This window comes from Myxocyprinus asiaticus, chromosome 4 (assembly GCF_019703515.2).
Source record: "Myxocyprinus asiaticus isolate MX2 ecotype Aquarium Trade chromosome 4, UBuf_Myxa_2, whole genome shotgun sequence".
In the NCBI taxonomy this organism is placed as follows: Eukaryota; Metazoa; Chordata; class Actinopteri; order Cypriniformes; family Catostomidae; genus Myxocyprinus; species Myxocyprinus asiaticus.
In genome coordinates this window covers 54,255,337-54,274,170 of record NC_059347.1, presented here as the reverse complement: position 1 = coordinate 54,274,170, position 18,834 = coordinate 54,255,337, and the positions used below count along the sequence as shown (strand labels likewise).

Sequence of the window (18,834 nt, the reverse complement as noted above, 5' to 3'; positions counted from 1 at the left end):
TTTAACTGTTTTTGTAGGTAGCTTGTAATGTAGCTAACCACTCTATCAAAAGAGAAGCTAATTATTAGCAACTTGTTACACTATTACTTGTAGGGAAATATGACTTACAAATGGTAAAAGCTACACTACTTTGATGTCAGCTGTACTTCTTGGTAGTTAGCAACTGTTGTATACTGCACTAAGTCACCACCCGTTTTTAGCTTGTTTGGTAGATTTACAAGCTTCTGCAAACTGTGTGATGCATCAGAGACAAAGAGGTCATGGTATTGTGAGTTTGGTTGATAAATGGCTTTATTTGGCTTTAGGGGAATATCACTGAATCAATTAGCAGCCATACAGTTAGTGTCAGCGCTCCTCTAACCATCTCTGAAAACAGTGTCGAAATGCAGAAAATGTGAGGACTCAAGCAGTCATGATTAAGGCAATTACATACATTTTTATACACACATCAAGCAAATATATCCCACCCCTCATATTGTCAAGCTCTAAGTGAATCAGGCCATGCAAATTTAAACTCCTCTTGATTCATTCATTTCAAGTTTTAGGATCACAACAGATCAATTATTTGTGACATTCATACAACTATTTTGTCCCATTTATTTGAAATCTTACTCTCCCCACTTTTCCAGCTCTCTTGGATCAGGGGGCTAGATTCATGAAACATTCTTAAGAATAAAATTATTTTTAAAGGAATAGTTCACTCACTTAAAATTCTCTCATCATTTACTCACCCTCATGCCAGCCAAGATGTGTGTGACTTTCTTTCTTCTGCTGAACAAAAACAAAGATTTTTAGAAGAATATTTCAGCTCTGTAGAATCATACAATGCAAGGGAATGGTGGCCAGAACTTTGAAGGTCCATTTATCACATAAAGGCAGCATAGAAGTAATCCATACAATTCCAGTGGTTTAATCAATGTCTTCTGAAGCAATCCAGTCGGTTTTGAATGAGAACAATCCCAAAATGTAATTATTTTTTCACTATAAATCTTGACATCAGAAGTCTCCTTGGCGATCGTGTGATTTCAAGCTCGATGACACTTCCTATAGTGCCATCTAGCACTCTGCGCATGTGTCAAGCACTAGGAAGTGTAATCGAGCTTGAAATTGTGATTGTGCCTTATGACTGCAATGTCAAGATGTACAGTGAAAAAGGAGTTATATTTTGGTCTGTTCTCACACAAAACCGGTTGGATTGCTTCAGAAGACAATGATTAAGCCACTGGAGTCAAATGGATTACTTTTATGATGCCTTTATGTGATAATTGGACCTTCAGAGTTCCGGCCACCATTCACTTGCATTGTGAGGACCTACAGAGCTGAAACATTCTTCTAGAAATCTTCATTTGTGTTCTGCAGAAGAAAAAAGTCATACAAATCTGGGATGGCATGAGGGTGAGTAAATGATCAGAGAATTTTCATTTTTGGGTGAACAACTACTAATTTCTTCTTATTTTCTTACTTAAAACGTACAGATTATTTTATTTACAGATATTTTTTTTTCTTAAACCATCAACACATATAGCTAGATACCTTCTTCTAATTTATTCTAAGAACATTTATTATATTTTTAAGAATATTTGAGTGAATTTGGACCCAGATTATAATACAGTAAGTCTAAAGCCAGCAGTTTACTTACTAAAAGGACACTACAAAAGGCAAAATCCTGTCGTAAACAAGTTTGGTTTGACATCACCACAGTCACCGTCAGTCACCCGAAATATCTCCAAACCGATGCCAATTTTTTCTTCTACATGTTGGAAAACACTAGAGTAACTTTGGAATTATCTTTTTACTAGAATGGCTCCTGAACTGTGATCTGATCCAGAAAGTCTTATTTAACAAACAACACATGTAAAATTTTATATTGCTATACATTGATTGAAAAGGCATGTATCCAAGGATAATGAGCTCTTGAAAAGAGGGTTATCTGAGAATTTAGATCCAATTAGTGCAGGTTTGAGTTGACTTGGTTGCCTTCTTGCACAGCACTATTATGTTGTCTGTAATAAGTGTAATATGGCCTAATCGAGAGATTTCTGTACTTGATGAAAATGAACTTGAGCAAGAGAAAATCACTGAACAAAAGTGTTTGAAAATAACTTTGTATTGACATGCCACAGTACCACAGTACATTCTAACTGGTTTTAATTTTTTCCAACTATGATGTTGATATGTAAACCATTTATATAGTAAAATAGAGCAAAGTAGTGAGTGTATTGTTTGTTGAAAAAGATTATTTACTCTGACAGTAACAGATCACATTTTAGAAGCAATTCGTGAGAAAATCCAGGCTTTCTGACAGCGGTAAATCAATCTGAATTTGTATAACACACTAACATTTAATATCTTAGTTGCTTGAAATCATTTGCCTCCTGCAATCATTCTTTCAAGCATTCCTGCATAGCTAGGGTCATTGGTGGTTGTTTTAATAGCTGTCTGAATGGATGCTTGCATTAATTGTTTTGTGGTATTTAAAATACAAAATATAAGTAGCTGTATTCCACTACAGTTACAATTTAAATCATTGGTCATTAGAATACAGTTACATTCAAAAAGTATTTTGATTACTGAAGAGATTACTTTGCATATTATTGTCATTTGTTTCATTTAATATTTAGTCCTTTCAGATGGAAATTATTTATATAAATGATGCGATCCAAAGTGCATTTGAACAGCGGTGAAACACTTTCTTATGATGTGTTACATTCATACGAGCAGACAGAGAAGTACGTTTAAAGCAGAAGAAATAGAAATAAACCTTGTGTAAATTGTTAGCTTTACGCTAAGATAAAATGCTGTTTCTAGCCATTTTACATAAACGTTACCAGGCGCGATCATATTTTTTTATCAAGAAAATTCACGTTGGATCATAATTTCTTTTTTTCTAGTAAGACCTTTGATATTAGGGCAAAAATTGTATTGTTTTCCTGTAAAAATATCTAAAAATCCTTAAAACAAGATCAGTTTGATTTATCTTGTTTTAGAAACAACACTGCATAAGATATTTAGGTTTTTCAGAGAATGTATTTTTAACGTGTATTTTGTCTTACTGTACTGGAAGAGTTTTTATAGTCAAAACAAGTGAAAAAAATCTACCAGTGCTGAAGAAGTAATCCAAAGTATTTAGAATACGTTACTGACCTTGAGTAATCTAACGGAATACGTTACAAATTACATTTTACAGCATGTAATCTGCAATCTGTAGTGGAATACATTTCAAAAGTAACCATCCCAACCCTGCTGATTACATACATTTAAAATATTTTAAATTAAAGCTGTATTTTTCTAAAATAAAATTGTCTCTGATTACATCTAAATATTATTTTTAAAAATACATATCTAATGGAAGTGCATGCTTATCCAGTTAAATAATGTCCCTACTTAAAACCCTACTGAAATGTACTGATCAAATCAGACATGACATTTGACATACCATACCATTATTATACATATTCAGCATTATCTATAGTAGATTAATATGGCACTATCATTAAACCTCTGTGAACTTCAATTTTCTCTCGCACAGTCAGATCACTCGGAGAAGCATCCTAATTTGCCAAAAATCTTAAATAAGTGTCCTAACTTTAAAACAACCACACTGACGCCACTGGGTTTGTCTACTGAGGTGGAACGCTGTGTCCTGCCAGACACGGGCGTAACGTTGTTATGGATCATAGGCAACACGGTTAAGCCTTTGTGCACCGTCTCCAGGATGCGAGCGGGGTCCGAGTTGAGTTCGGGCCCTGCCCCTGTTAAGACATTGCACATATTTGATTCAGATTCTTGTTAAATAATAAAAAACAAACATACAAACAAACAAAAACCATCCAATTTCCACAATGCGTATTGTCACATTTTTTAACTGCGGTGTATCGTTATGGCACTGAGAATTTGGTGGTAAAATTTTCTTAATTGTCATGAAAATAATGTGACAATGCATACCATTTTAATTGCCTTTAAAAATAGGCTTAATTTTCATTATGCAAAATATAACTTATTTTTTCTTTTGATTTTTGGGACTTTTGAAAATTGGACTTGGACATGTTTCCATGAGATTAACCCATTTATAAGCAAAGAACAAAAGGACAGTGATAGACACAGGAAACTATATTTCTTAAAGAAAGCCATGTCACCGATTGGAAAAAGGCAGACAGTCTGAGAGCAAAGACATAGAGGGAGAGAAAGATTCACTTTAAAAAAGTGAGATCTGCTCCTTTATGAATGAATCAGTCAAGAGGAGGTTTTTTACAAACATAGGAAGGAATAAAGGGTTATTAGCAGCAATCGTCTCTAAAGCTTTGGAATCTCTAAATGTGTAATAGCAGAGAGGTTATCCCATACTACAGATGCACAATGCACTCCTTTCACCCAAATCTAAACTCTGAAACCCTCACCAATAAATCCGTAAATTTGATCTTTAATCTCTTTCACCTCGTTAAACTCCATGCCGCCATGCTTGCTGTGCTGTGACCAGTGCAATTAAAGAAAACAGGAACATCAAATAGATGAACCGAAGAATGATTGGATGGACAGATGAACTACTCAAACTAGTGTTTAACTTAAAAATAATACATGCTGAGCATGAAAACGCATCTTTCGCCTATGAGCGAATCAATGAAATGAGCTTGGACAATTACGTTCCTGTGGGTATAGATGCCATTATATCACTGGGAAATATAGGAGACGTGGCCTGTCCCTGTACTTGGCTAGTGACATACATTCAGGACTTGAGTGAAGCTCTATATAACACATACAGTATGCTGTTTCTCTGTGGACAATTATCTCTTCCGATATCCAAACTCACTTTTGTAGCACCAAGAGGTTGAAACCAGCAAACTTGGTCCATTTTGCACAAGATGCCTTACATTTGGCTTGCAAGGCATGACATCACTTTGTGCTGTCCTGCACTACTTGTAATAATGACACATGAACACAAGAGCTGTGTCTGAAACCTAAGGAAGCTGCCTTGCTGCCCAGTCAGTCAAATACTTAACAGATAATGTTTTTGCGTGAAGGAAATGCATTGTCATTTCTAATGATCTTGAACAAATTTGTGACATTTAGGCATAACCAGGGCGCATTAGGAATTATCAGGGCCCATGGGCTGACCGCTCACCAATGGGGGAGAATAGGGTGGTGGATGCCATGAATGGGACCCCCCTGGGAGTTGTGGGCCACTGGGCTTCAGCCCGTGTAAGCCTGTGCATTAATGCGCCCCTGGACATAACCAAGTGAGTATTAATAGAGTATTAGAAATTGAATCATAAGTCGATAAAATGATGACATGAAAAGTTGACATCTCTGAACTAATTAACTTCGTTCAAACACTTTTATTTTTTCCACCAATCACTGAACTGCAGGCACAGGATAGTGGAATCTGTGATGCCTTCAGGAAATTGCCAGATGAAAGTATTTTTGTACAGTAGACAAGATGTTACTCAAAATATCTGGATTTGGATGTGCCTTCCTCTGTACATTGTAAAAAAATGGAGGCACCATTTGGTGTTCCTCAGAATGTCACCCTTTTCATTTTCGAAAGGGTCCCTTGAGGTTCCCCAAAGAGTTCTGCCAGCAACAGGACCACACGGGAAATCGACACCTTATATCAAATGTTCCGGTACCCTGAAATTAACCTCATTCTGTCGAGTTGCTGACAAGCGGCATCTCACATCAGACATTTTTGCATCAATTCAAATATGCCTACGTTCCTATACCTTCAACAACTTCCAGCTTCGGCCATTGAAGCAGTGCTTCGAATTTCGGTAAGCACAGAACAATTTCAGCCGAAGAACTTTCGACCTATTGTCGCCGAATTCACAGTAACATCAATGTGTTGAACCCCAAATGGTGCCACAAGTAATTGTTACAATGTACAGTGATTGCAAGGGCAGCATTTCTTTAGGTTTCGGACAAAACCTAGGTATGACTAGGCTCTTTGCTGTCTTTCCTTTTCACTAACGCTAACTTTATCCTCTCTTTCTCTCTGCATAGAAAACTACCAATCCTCCATTTTTGTATTTTCATTTGTATTCTATTCATTTCTGGCAAAGGAAAGCAGTAAAGTTGTTTACACCTGTATGATGCTGCTCTACATGACTAAATAGCACCTGTGATCATCTAGTGAAATGAAAGTGAAGATGAGTAGATGATGTGTTTGTATATGTGAGTTTTTGTGTTCGTGTGAATGTGGCAAAGGGACAGAGAGGTAACTGAGGGGTCCAGACAGACGTGTGAATGATTTGCAGCAGTGGTGGGAGCATTGATGGTAAGCAAATGGTTACTTGCTCTTGACGGCAGGGGCTTTTTCACCCTTGTTACTGTCCCCCTTCTCACTCTTGCTCTCTGCCTTATTGCTATCGCCCTTGCTATCACTCTTCTTCTCCTTCTCATTCTCCTTTTCTTTCTCCTTCTCATTCTCCTTCTGTTCCTTCTGATCCTTTTGGTCCTTCTTCTTTTCTTCCTTTTCCTTCTTCTCATCCTCCTTTTCCTTCTCTTTCTTGTCCTCCTGTTCTTCCTCCTCTTCTTCTTCTTCCTTATCACCTTGTTCTTCCAGCTCTTCATCTTCTTCTCCATCCTCTCCTTCCTCTCCTGCCTCCTCCTCTCCTTCCTCTTCTTTCTTCTCTTCCATCTCCTCCTCCTCCTCTTCTTGCTCTTCCTCTTCTTCAGGTTTAGCTCCACCTTTCCTGTAGGCGCTCAGGGCATAAGTGCGGCTTGACGGATAAGAGTAAGCGGACTGCAACATGGCTCCGCCCACAGAGCTTAGACGGCATTCTTCACCTTCCAACAGCTTCCTGTTGGAAAGACCAGAAAGTCAGTTTAGCAATCAGAAATGGTCAAACATGTTATACTGTATGCATGTTAAATGTGCAGGAGGCAATTTCAGCTGTTTTGATAACTTCATCTATTTTGCATACTTCAACCACACGCCCTCTTGCAAACTCCGCCTTCCAAAGAAATGTTAGCAGGTTCATTGTCACAAACCCAAACACACAAATAACTCACAGGCAGAGAGTGTTTCTGATGGGCTAATAAACCGTTGAGTTGTCACAGAGACAGGTGTGATTCCTCAAGACACTTTTCTCAGTGATATTTGTTAGGTAGTAGTAGAAACGTTTTATGCATGGTAATCCCAAACACACCTTTAAACATTAATAATGTATCCTGGTAAATTTTGTGACTTAAATGACCATTAATGACCAAACATCTAAGACCAACTGATTAAATAGTGAAAATGGTTCTGACCTGTAGGCAGCGATCTCAATATCCAGTGCCATCTTGACATTCAGCAGATCCTGGTATTCACGCAGGTGGCGAGACATTTCACCTTTAGTGCTGTGCAATGCAGATTCCATCTGCTGAATAGTATCCTACAGGACAAAAAGAATTTTGAATGTACTGAAAATGTATCTCCGTACACTATAACGATTATTTTCATCTGAAAATACAAATATACAAAGTGTGTCTTTATGTATAAATAACCATTTTACATTGACTATATTTATATTGCTGTATATTTATATTATATTACTCAACCATATAGGCTTTTTATCAGTGTTGTGTAAGTTCCTCAAAAAAGTAATCACTACAAATTACTAATTCATTCTCCATACATTGTAATGCTGTCACAGAAACGCAAACAGACATTCATGTTTTAAATGTATTCTACATAAAAAAATATTATTTTAGAAAAATTATTAACCCAAGTAATGTAATAAATAAATTGTAAAAAAAATGTAAAAGTAATTAAAGCTGCACTATGGCACTTTGTGCTCTCTAGCGACATCTGTAGTTGAAACTTAAAATTGCAAGCAATTTGCGGAAGAACACTTTATGTGAGTTGTGTTTCGCTGGTGTGTGATCATGACTGGGAGATATTCAGAGTCGGAGTCATAACGTGCTGTTTTCATGTTGATATTACGTTATTCTATTAAACATTTAAAACCGAAATATTACTTGCTTTGATAGCTAAACAACACTCGTATTTACATATTTTGAATGAATTTGACACTTATAGCGCTTTTCTGACACTACACTCAAAGCACTTTTACATTGATAACAAACCACCACCAGATACCAGTATATATTGGCCGTTGGCTTACTACATGTAAAACATCAACAAATATGATATTAAAATGTGTTATCAATGGCTTCATGCCTCATTCTATGAGTCGAATTCACACAAGATCAGTAAAAGAAGCTGTTTTAACAACTCAGTGATGACTTAATGTAATATATGCAGTAGATATTGGTTAATTTGTCATGTTTACATTTTGCATTCATGGTGCTTATGTGCTGACCAAAATATGTAAGGTAAGGACATTGTTACGAACACTCTTTTTTATGTACTCATTCAATAATGCCGTTTTGTTCATTTTTAACCAAAATAAATCTTCCGTAGTACAGCTTAAACTGAATTTAAATTCAGTATCTGTAATCTGATTACTTGAATTACAAATGTAATGTGTTTTGACTTTGAAAAAAGTAATTCGATTACAGTAACTAAATATAATCGGATTACACCCAACACTGCCTATTATGCTTTATATTGTAGAATGTATTTAGGCCTACGAAGGCCTAAACTCTGTTTTCCTGATCCTAATGTCTAAAATAGAAACTAGTAATAGAGGGGGTTTTCAAAAGCTGTTCCAGTGTGTATGAGAGGTGTAAATGTAGCAAAATCAATTTTCGACCGAAAACCTGTAAGTGTGGATGCACCATTAAATGCACTCACCTGTAGCTCGCCGATCTCGTTGCCATGGCGGTCCTCCATCTCTGCCAGCTGTCTCTCTAAGGACTCGTTGTGGGCTTTCATGGCCTCGATCTCCAGTGTGCGCGCCTGCAGCTGTCGGCGGTACTCGCCCAGCTCATCCTTGGTTTGCTTCAGAGCATCATTGTTGCGGGCTGCCGCCTCCGTCACATTGACAAACTTGGAGCGGTACCATTCCTCTGCCTGCTGCTGGTTCTGGGAAGAGAGAGACTCGTACTGGGCACGGATGTCCTTTAAGGCCACAGCGAGGTCAGGCTTACTTACATCCATCTCAACAGACACCTGTGCAGGGACAACACAGTTTTAAAATGAGTGTTACTAATATCAATACTATTACCGTAACTAACATTAACACAAATGCTAATATTAAAACTAATCTTATTAATAATTAATTCACAGATGAAGATGTGAGCCCATCTGAGAACCCAGTGAAGCCACAAAGGTCGAAACTATGCTCTGTTCCTGTGATAGGAAGAAGCGATTGTTCAGCCAAATGGCTCATAGAAGATACAGAAGGTAAGACCTGTAAAGTGAGCTGGTTGCGATAACCCCATCATATTGTCAATATACTAATAGACGTAATAATATAAAGGCCCCGGCATACTTCATACGGAATCAAAGAACGAATGGGTGTGACTTCATTTAGAACACAATATGACCAAAACAAAGATGTTTTTGAGTTCGTTTCAGTGTTTTGTAACAGCTCGCTAAGGCAAACTTTCACGAAAACTTCGTTCTGGCTGCTAAACACCTTCTTACTGCCATTGATCCACTTCATCAGCAGGTGTGACCTGGAGCTCCACCTACTTTGAGGCTGACAGCTAATTCCCGTTTAGTCAGTCAAGATTAGACAACATGAACACACAGGCATGTACATCTGTCAAATCATTCGTATAGAGACATTTTCAAAGAACATGTCATGCGATTTTTATGTTTGTTTAAATAGTCTACAATAGCAATCAGATCTACTCAACTACTTTAAGTGCCTATTCACTCACTCACTGTTTGATATGCTGCTTCACTCATGTGCCATCTGCAGCCAAAAGACATACACATCTTACATTTACATTTTGCATTTATGCATTTGGCTGACGCTTTTATACAAAGCGACTTACAGTGCCCTGATTACAGGGACAATCCCCCTGGAGCAACCTGGAGTTAAGTGCCTTGCTCAAGGACACTATGGTGGTGGCTGTGGGGATTGAAGCAACAACCTTCCACTTACCAGTTCAGTGCTTCCCATAGTAAGATATGCCAATCATCATTCTTTTGTCTGTATTCTACACATTAACACTCTTTTATACACCCATCTTTACAGTAGTATCAGTGTCATCATAAATTACAATAACAGAATGTAATCGGCACATATTTTGGTCATGTATAGCGTGTTATTAGCGCATAAGCACCATGAATGCAAAATGTAAACATGACAAATTAACCAATATCTACTGCATATATTACATTAAGTCATCACTGAGTTGTTAAAACAGCTTCTTTTACTGATCTTGTGTGAATTCGACTCATAGAATGAGGCATGAAGCCATTGATAACACATTTAATGTCATATTAGTTGATGTTTTACATGTAGTCTTAAACATCCTCATATTTAAATGCTCTTATAAACGCCTCCCCCAGCAGCGTGGCCGCTTGTTCGTAAATGGTACACCATTTCTCAGCTTCTCATGTTTTGAACTTCTTTTTGTAATTTAGAAGCTGATGCATTTTTGATTTCTAATGAATATTAATGCCCCGAAATAATAATTTACATTTACACAAAAAGAAAAGCATAATTTATATACATGTATAGGTTTTAGATATAAATAAATGTACTTTGGCATAATTTGTGTATACTGCAGGTGACATACATGTATACATACTGTATATAAAGTTCAAATATACTGATAATATATATACCAATATAATGATAATAAACTGCTTTCCTGTGGCAAGTAATCAATTAAACCACCATTAATTAAGTAGCAAAGCTTTTAAAAATGCTGTAGACCTAATATATGCAGTGCTAATGTTGGTCATGGGATGTGTAATATTTATGTCAGCTGTTGACATGAGCATCGGAAGTTACAGCTCTTGACTGCAGACCTGCGTAGTGAAATTCATTGGTAAATTTTAAAAGCAAATTTTTTTCGAATGTGCAGTTGGTTGGATTAGTTAAGCGCCGTTCTTCATTGAATTGTATGCCATTGCGTTGAGGTGTTGTGTTGTTGATGCATTGGTTTGTATTAGATATCAATAACTGCTAAATATTGGGAGCCTGTCATTATATTATACATTATGCTGTTCATTCGAGTTAGTGAGATAATATGCACACCCTTTGACAATTTGCCTATTTGTGGTTTACTTTCACGGTCACTTGAGCTTTTTGACGTGGATGTGCACGTCTTAGTGGTGTTTTGTGCTGAGATTAAATTATTAGGACTGTTTGTGTGGCATCATGTTCAGAGGTTGCCCCAAAATATATCTTTATTCATCACTCTCTGTATAATGTCACGGTCTATTTGTATCAGTCATACTTGTTTACATTTTATAAGTACTAGGGCACTGAGGGGTGTTGCATCCATTATAATGGCACATATATGACAGTAGATAGGTTTTTATGATAGATTTTTGACTCCCCTTGTTTGAGTCCAGTGAAACCAATGAGCTCTAGTGTGAAACTTCTACTTGTCAATCAACCGCTGCACTAAAACAAGGTTTTAAAACTTTGCCGGTTAAAGCACATAGTCCTCATAAGAGTGTGTAGCATATTAATACCAGGAAATAAACAGGGCACATGCACAGCGGGAATGTGAGGGACAAAGACTGAAGTCAAAACTGATGCACTAGGTTTAAAAAAAACATTTGTTTCTTTTTTATCTGTCAAAATGACAGACAGAATTTGGAATTATTCATCAATGTTTCAAAAGATCTGTCAAATAATTGATTGTCAAGTGATTGTTTGTGCCTCACACTAAATAATGACCCTGAGATGCCACTGATTATATGTTTAAATATTTGAATGAACATTAACATTATAATGATCTGATAAGCATTATCCTATACATAGTCTAATAAAGATACTAAAAGTTATTACAACCTGAAAATCCAACTTTTTTATATTAGGGGCCCCTGAGTTGGCTGAGAGTCACTGGGTCTGTAAAGGCTGAAAATTCCATATTAAAGCTTCATTAAACCAAATTGTGCGATTACTTACATTATAAACTTTTGCTGATTTCTTAACCTTGTGCGTCAATAAAAAAAAGTTACTCAGAGGTCCTTAGAGGACAAAAATGTCTGTGTCAAAAAACTGCCATAATAATATTATATATTATTTTCCACTTTCAATTAGTTAATTTTTTTAATCAACATCAGTCCTGATCATAACTACCAAATATTCATTCATTTTCAGGATTTTAACCCTTTAAATGCCAGTTTGTTTATATAATGCCACTGTTGTTTTTTATGGAAAAAACACTTTTCTCAATAGACACACACATACACTCTGACATCCATACCAACACACCCACACAATTTTAGCTGCATCATTTATTCAGTTGGTCTGCAGTGCTCTATAATACAGCAAACAGAAAATAGGAAAAAAGCACGTATTTGCTTCATAGGCTATACATGAGGAAAATGGCGCCATCTGGTGGAAAATATAAAAACTTTTAATTTTGAAGCTAAGGCTCTGGAAGGAAAGCGTAATATCACAGAATTCATGATTTTATGCTTTAATGGCACTGGGATCAAATACTGCAGTTTCAATGGGTTTCAATGGGGACATTTCTGTCCTTAAGGTCCTGAGTGTAACTATTTTGTGTACACAGTGTATTATTGATGTATTCTAGGAATTGAGGTTGAAATATCAAAATTCCCCCAACAATACAAAATTTTGGCAAAATTTATGACGTTGGCATTAACACAGCCAAAATGATCGAAAAAACTAAACTGAAAAATGTCCCAAAGGTCGCACAAGGGTTAAGGTTTGAATGCAGTTGAAAGAAAGTGTATCACTTTATCTCTGATCCGTTTGAATGTAGTTAAATTTAGAGACTTTTTTAAGATGTTGTGTAGAAATACACTCTAAAATAGCTGCATGGCTCTGAGCGATCCCAAAGTGATGCTGTCCCGTCTCAAGGACGCTGCGCCGCGGTACACGCCGCTCACTGCAGCCACACCTCAAATCCTGCGCTACCGCATCTCTACGTTGCCAGGACGTGTGGAAGTTTAAATATCGTAACATCAATAAATCTCTTTCGATGTATATCTCCCTCTCTTTCTTTCTTTATTTGCCCGATTAAATACACTTAATAACAATATAAAGTTTAAACTCACGCAAAATAGTAGTCTGCTATAGAGGGAAATGGAGATTATAAATGCATGTTTAGACTGAATGGTCCTGGTGCAGTGCAGGTCTCTGAATTGCGCTCCTCAGCGTTATGCGCACAAGTGTCTGAGCTGCAGTGCTGTAAATTCTGTCAGACGCACGCCGCCCTGAATGACAATGCACATTCATGATACGCATGCTCACATAATGAGTTATTAAAAATGCATCTCTCTCTCTCGCTCTGGTTACTATATATATATATATATATATATATATATATATATATATATATATATATATATATATATATATATATATAAATGTATAATAATATATAAGAATTTGTATGTTGCCACATGATTCACATTTAAGGTAACCTGACAAAACATGTTCTTCCCAAAGGAGAGGTGCATGCAAAGAATGACATTTTTATGAACTTACTAGATAAATAGAAACGTAATTAATAAATAAATAAAACATATTTTTGTATGTTTTTAATTATTTATTTTTTATGTATTTTTTATGCTAAATACATTTTTTATGGCACTTATTGCAACTTTAAAAAAAGTTTGAGTTCTGGCTTTTAAAGTAGTGAATGCAGCAGTATTGCATATATGGCGTAAAAAATGAGAAACTGGGGTGACTTTTACAATGCTTCATAACTTTTTACCTGTGTGGCCTGAAGTGACGCCTGCAGCTCCTGCAGTTCTTCGTCATGCACTTTCCTAAGGAACGCGATCTCATCCAGCAGGGACTCAACTTTCTTCTCGAGCTCTAGGCGGGAGAGAGTGGCATCATCCACGTCCTTGCGGTACCCCTTCATGTTGTTCTCGGCCTCCTCCCGCAGACGCGTCTCCTCATCCAGCTTCTCCTTGACGCGCTCGAGCGCCTCGTTCATCTGTGCGCAGTCCAGGTGCACCTGGCTCTTCTCGTGCGTCAACTCCTCGACGCGCGCGCGCAGCTCGCGGATCTCCTGCTCGTAGAGGTCGTGCAGTCGAGACGGCTCGTTGTGACGCTGGCGCAGCAGTGCCACTTCGGCTTCAAGAACTTTGTTGTGCTGCTCGAGGTTGTGCACCTTCTCGATGAACGTCACGAAGCGGTCGTTGAGGCCTTGCAGCTGCTCCTTCTCATTTGTGCGGATGATCTTCAGCTCGTTGGTGATGGCAGTGGTCTGCGTCAGGTTCACGGAGTCCGGCATGGACTGGAAGCCGCCGCGGCCAGATCCAAGTTTGGTGCGATAACTTGAGGATGTGATCATGGAGGGTGGAGAAGCATAGCTGCGGTGGTGCTGGGGTCCGGAGCGGTACCCCACCGTCACCCGGGACGGGCTGCTGCTGCTGCCCATGGTGACGCGGCGTGGCGCATCTCCAAAAATCTTCCTGTACGAGCTGCTCGTGTACATGTCGCCGGAGTAACTCATGTTGAAATGCTCCCTTCAAGACCACAGACTGTGTGAGTGAGGTGTGTGGATGTGGGAAAGAGACAGACGCGAGATGCGAGTGCCAGTCAGGTTGCCACTGGAGCATCTTTTATAGGCACAGGCAAAGAGCATCATCTGACGCAGGGGCGGTGGTGGAAAGGGGGAAACCTGCAACCCTGAGCAAAAAGACAGAGTCCCAGGAGAGAGCTCATTCATTAAGTCCAATGTTCTGCCTTGTGCTTTTTGGCCTCTCTTCCTTTATTGTGGAGCGTGTAACATGGAAGGCGATAGAGAGGTAGATTGTCATGCTGCAGACAGTAAAACTGAGGATAACTAAAGGTCAAAAGATGTGAAGACAGTCACATGTCCATTTTTCTAAAGACTATTTATTTTAACTTAGCTGGATTCTTTGGATTCCTCATAATGAAGATATTTTATCATCTATCTATCTATATTAAGTATTGTTTTTCTAACAATACTTAATATAGATAGATAAATAGATATGGGTGGATAAATAGATTGCATGTAATCAGTTTGCACAACTGATGGAGGATGGATGGATTAGGTAGGTAGATAGATGGATAGGTAGATGGATGGATGGATGGATGGATAAATAGATTGCATGTAATCAGTTTGCACAACTGAACAGTGTTACTGCATGTCTTGCACAGGAATAAAGTGTGTTGCAGTGAGATGCATGATATAATTATAAAAAAACATGGCATGGATGTTTTTGCCATATGCAATGCAAGACATGCGATGTTTTGTCAGTGTACTGCATGTAATACCAACCATTTTGTGCATTTCAGCAGAGGTACTGCATGTCTTGCATGTCTGCATGAGACTGAAGCATGTTGCAGTGAGAGGGAGTGTCTGTGTGTGTGTGTGTGTGTGTGTGTGTGTGTGTGTGTGTGTGTGCTGTAATGCGGGTGGCAGCCTGTGCCTCTGCAGTGTCTGAATACTGAATGAGACACTGAGGTCTCGTCCTGATGACCCTCCTTGATGCGGATCCAGTGCGGGTTAAAATCAGAGACTGTTTCAGCCACACTTTGGCAGTTTGCAACAATCATATATTTACCTTCTCTGTTTCACACACCTACACACATTCACAAACATGTATAGTGCATCCAAAGAGGGTTACAGATAACTTATGAAGATATCTAAGAGGTGTAATGGTGCATGTGACAAAATACATACAAGTATTGTAAAACTCACCATAGAGCTGCATCCCGTTGCATTTTTTTCTGACGTGTCATCAGTATTGGCTGTGTTGCGGGAAGGGAGGTGCAGGACTGTCACACAGTCCCTCCACACAGACTTGGGTTGAGGCCAAGGGTAGGAGCCACGCCTCAGTACAAGCTTTGGCATGATCACACCACCAAACCCCTGGAGATGCTGCAGGTCCTGCTGTCTTCAATCAGCATTCTCTGAGACCTGAAACCGATGATTCGCTCTGCTGGATAGAGACCTGAGACGGAGCATTTTCTCTGTTGGAGGCAGATAGACTGTAGATCACTGCAGCGATGTGAAAACAGGCTCAGTGAGGAACACAAGGACTGGACAAGACTGGACAGAACTAAAGCAAACTACTGAAGAGTTAATGACTGGGCCTAAAATGAGAGTTTGACATAGCAGTGAAATAATGCAAAACTCATACAAGCTGTTCTCAAATACAGATGATAATTTTCTGATGTAAGGAAGTATGAACTTGCCAAATAGATGCTGAGATCAGATGTCTGAAAGTTGGAAACAAAAATAAAGGAGAAATGCATGGATAGTTATACATGAAATAAAGAAGAGTAGAGAGATGCTGTTAATTATATAGACACTAGGCCGTAACCATATTGAGGACTGAGGGGCACCAAATGTAATAAATTTTAATAATTAGTCACTGGAAAACCCTTTTTTGGTGAACAGTGTTCTGAACATTGATAGATGGATGGATGAATATTACATATGCAATGAATAGCATGACTTAAAAAAAAAAAAAAAAAAAAAAACTAACAAAATCAATAATTGCATATATCAGCCACTAGAGGACGGTATAGGCTCATGAAAAACCCTGGGGTTGGGGTGGTGTTAACAGTAGCCTGGCCCCCCACGTGCCACCCCACTCGAGATTATTTACTTTGTTTCAATAAATGTATGTGTTACCAATTGTGATCTCATCACTCTCAACAGAATGGAATTTTACACTGTTGTAAATTCTATCCTTGACAAAATTGCAATATCATCATATTTTTGTAAAAACTCTTGGGTAAACAAGTGAACACAATAAAAACAAAACATTAGTCCAAAGGTCAGCTATAATAATTATGATAGATTTTAATCCAAAGGTTGAACTACGTTCTGACAACAAAGAATTTTTCTTTTTTATATAAATGTCAGGTATGGGCAAGCTGTCACGTTTATATCAGGGCAACATGTCTTTTAGACATTGTAATTATATGCAGTTGTTTAATTAGAATTTCTGTTAGCCGAAACAATAGTTTCAAAGTTTTAATTTGTGTGTTTTGCCATTTTTTCACTGTTTAAATTATGGATGACAAGCAATTAAATACATTTTAAATGTATTTATAATAAGTGATATAATATACCCCATAAAAGATCTATGTGCTTTTAAAAAAATAATAATAATAATTTTTTTTGGAGACAATACTTCTCATGAAATTTACATGAACATGACAACATTTTTGCAATACAAAATTATATGTATTACACATATGGCTGCAGGTTTCCAGTGAAATGTCCAGCTGGGGCGCCAAAAGCAAGTAAAATGGTGTATTCAGACACGGGTATCAGGTGACTTTTAGATGGATGTTTTTAAAGCATACCTCCCTAACGTAAAACTTTAGCCCGAACCTATCAAATAGTGTTTTAAAATATAAATGAGACGTTTAAAAAAAGACATCCTTACCTTATCAATGCCTAAATCTAACCATTAGTGTTTTAAAATGCAGACACAAAATGAAAAATAAAATTTTCTGAACCAACCACATAATTTCACGCCGCTTCTATGACTCTGTAATATCACACATCAGCTTGAGTTTATGGCTGGTCTTGAACCGCTCTCCTCCGATTCTTCATCAGGCGAGATACCGCGCAAGCTATATGCATTGGAATAAGTGTATATATGTAGGTGGTCTGTAATACAAGCATCACAATGTATTGTTTTTCAAAAGGTACGTTAGAGTAAAATGTGTCGATATCATAAAATAGCAGGTTCTGAGTAATAGAGAGAAAAATATGTATTTATAAAGTCATAATCAGCCATTAAGTCATAATATGAGTGAAAGTGAATAAAACACACAGCTGATCTAGCGCCTCTAGTGTTCATTTCACCTGGAAACTGCAGGGAATTGTATCTGGAGACACGCATAACAAGTTTTGCAAAAATGTATCTAGAGTCACGTTTTCACTATGAGACCAGATTGACTTTAATACAGAGTAAATACCGAGTGTGACAACTAGCCCCAATCTCCACAATGTCTTGAATTGCCTGTTGTTTAGTGTTAGAAATCCCATTCTACTGGGATAATTGTCTTGCACCAAGACAAAAGGGTTCATGCTAAATTTTAGTTGGTTAAACAGTCGTATATATCATGCGCTCGCACACACACACACACACACACACACACACAAACACACACACACACACACAGTTGCTTCCATGCACATGACTATCACTCTTATGCTATCTAACTATCTAGGCCTATATGTATGTCTGTCAAGTCACATATACTATATATAAAATATATAATCTATACTGTATATAAAATATGCAAAAAAGAATTCCTTATTTTTTACCTTCGATTTTGAGGTAAAATGTGACTTGAACATATTTTGTATGTATGTACCCCTATATGTTTGCTTTAATCTCTTGCTGTGCTTTAATGACTATAAAACTGTACATACCTCATCTACTCATTGAGGTCTGTGTACACATACATGCAGAGGGTGGATCTCTCTTTCGTTGCCAACAGTCCTCTCGTCTCCCTCTTGCACCCCCTCTGTTCTGCTCCCATGAGATCTCAGCCCACATCCAGCCTCTCTCCTCTCCATCTGTTAGCCCACAGCCCTGTGGCAGCTTCACCATGTGCTTTCCTGTTTGACTGTGGAGGAAGGAGGCTTACTGCCCACTCACACTGACCAGAGAACATTTCACCATCATCTGTCACTGTCTGTTTGATTATGTTTTCGAGTGCATGGAGTTCACCACATTTCCATTTTAAACATGCAAGTGGTTAAATGTGACATTAGTTTATGTATTACTGTATTATTATTATTATTAATATTAGTAGTAGTAGTAGTAGTATTGTA

The 18,834-nt window shown here is 37.8% G+C and overlaps 1 protein-coding gene across 2 annotated transcripts; it reads right to left on the bottom strand.

The window, feature by feature from the left end:
• Positions 1 to 247: 247 nt before the first annotated feature.
• LOC127439677 (low molecular weight neuronal intermediate filament-like) lies at positions 248 to 15,862 on the bottom strand. 2 transcript variants are annotated; one of them, XM_051695925.1, is made up of 5 exons: positions 15,730 to 15,862; positions 13,765 to 14,690; positions 8,735 to 9,052; positions 7,246 to 7,370; positions 248 to 6,794 (listed from the first exon to the last, which is right to left on the bottom strand). In XM_051695925.1, the coding sequence occupies exons 2-5, from the start codon at positions 14,512 to 14,514 to the stop codon at positions 6,281 to 6,283; spliced, it is 1,707 nt and encodes a 568-aa protein (XP_051551885.1). In that variant the 5' UTR covers positions 14,515 to 14,690; positions 15,730 to 15,862; the 3' UTR covers positions 248 to 6,280. The 2 variants fall into 2 exon arrangements, with proteins under 2 accessions (XP_051551885.1, XP_051551884.1); XM_051695924.1 differs by having other exon boundaries at positions 13,765 to 14,822; positions 15,730 to 15,815.
• Positions 15,863 to 18,834: the final 2,972 nt, after the last annotated feature.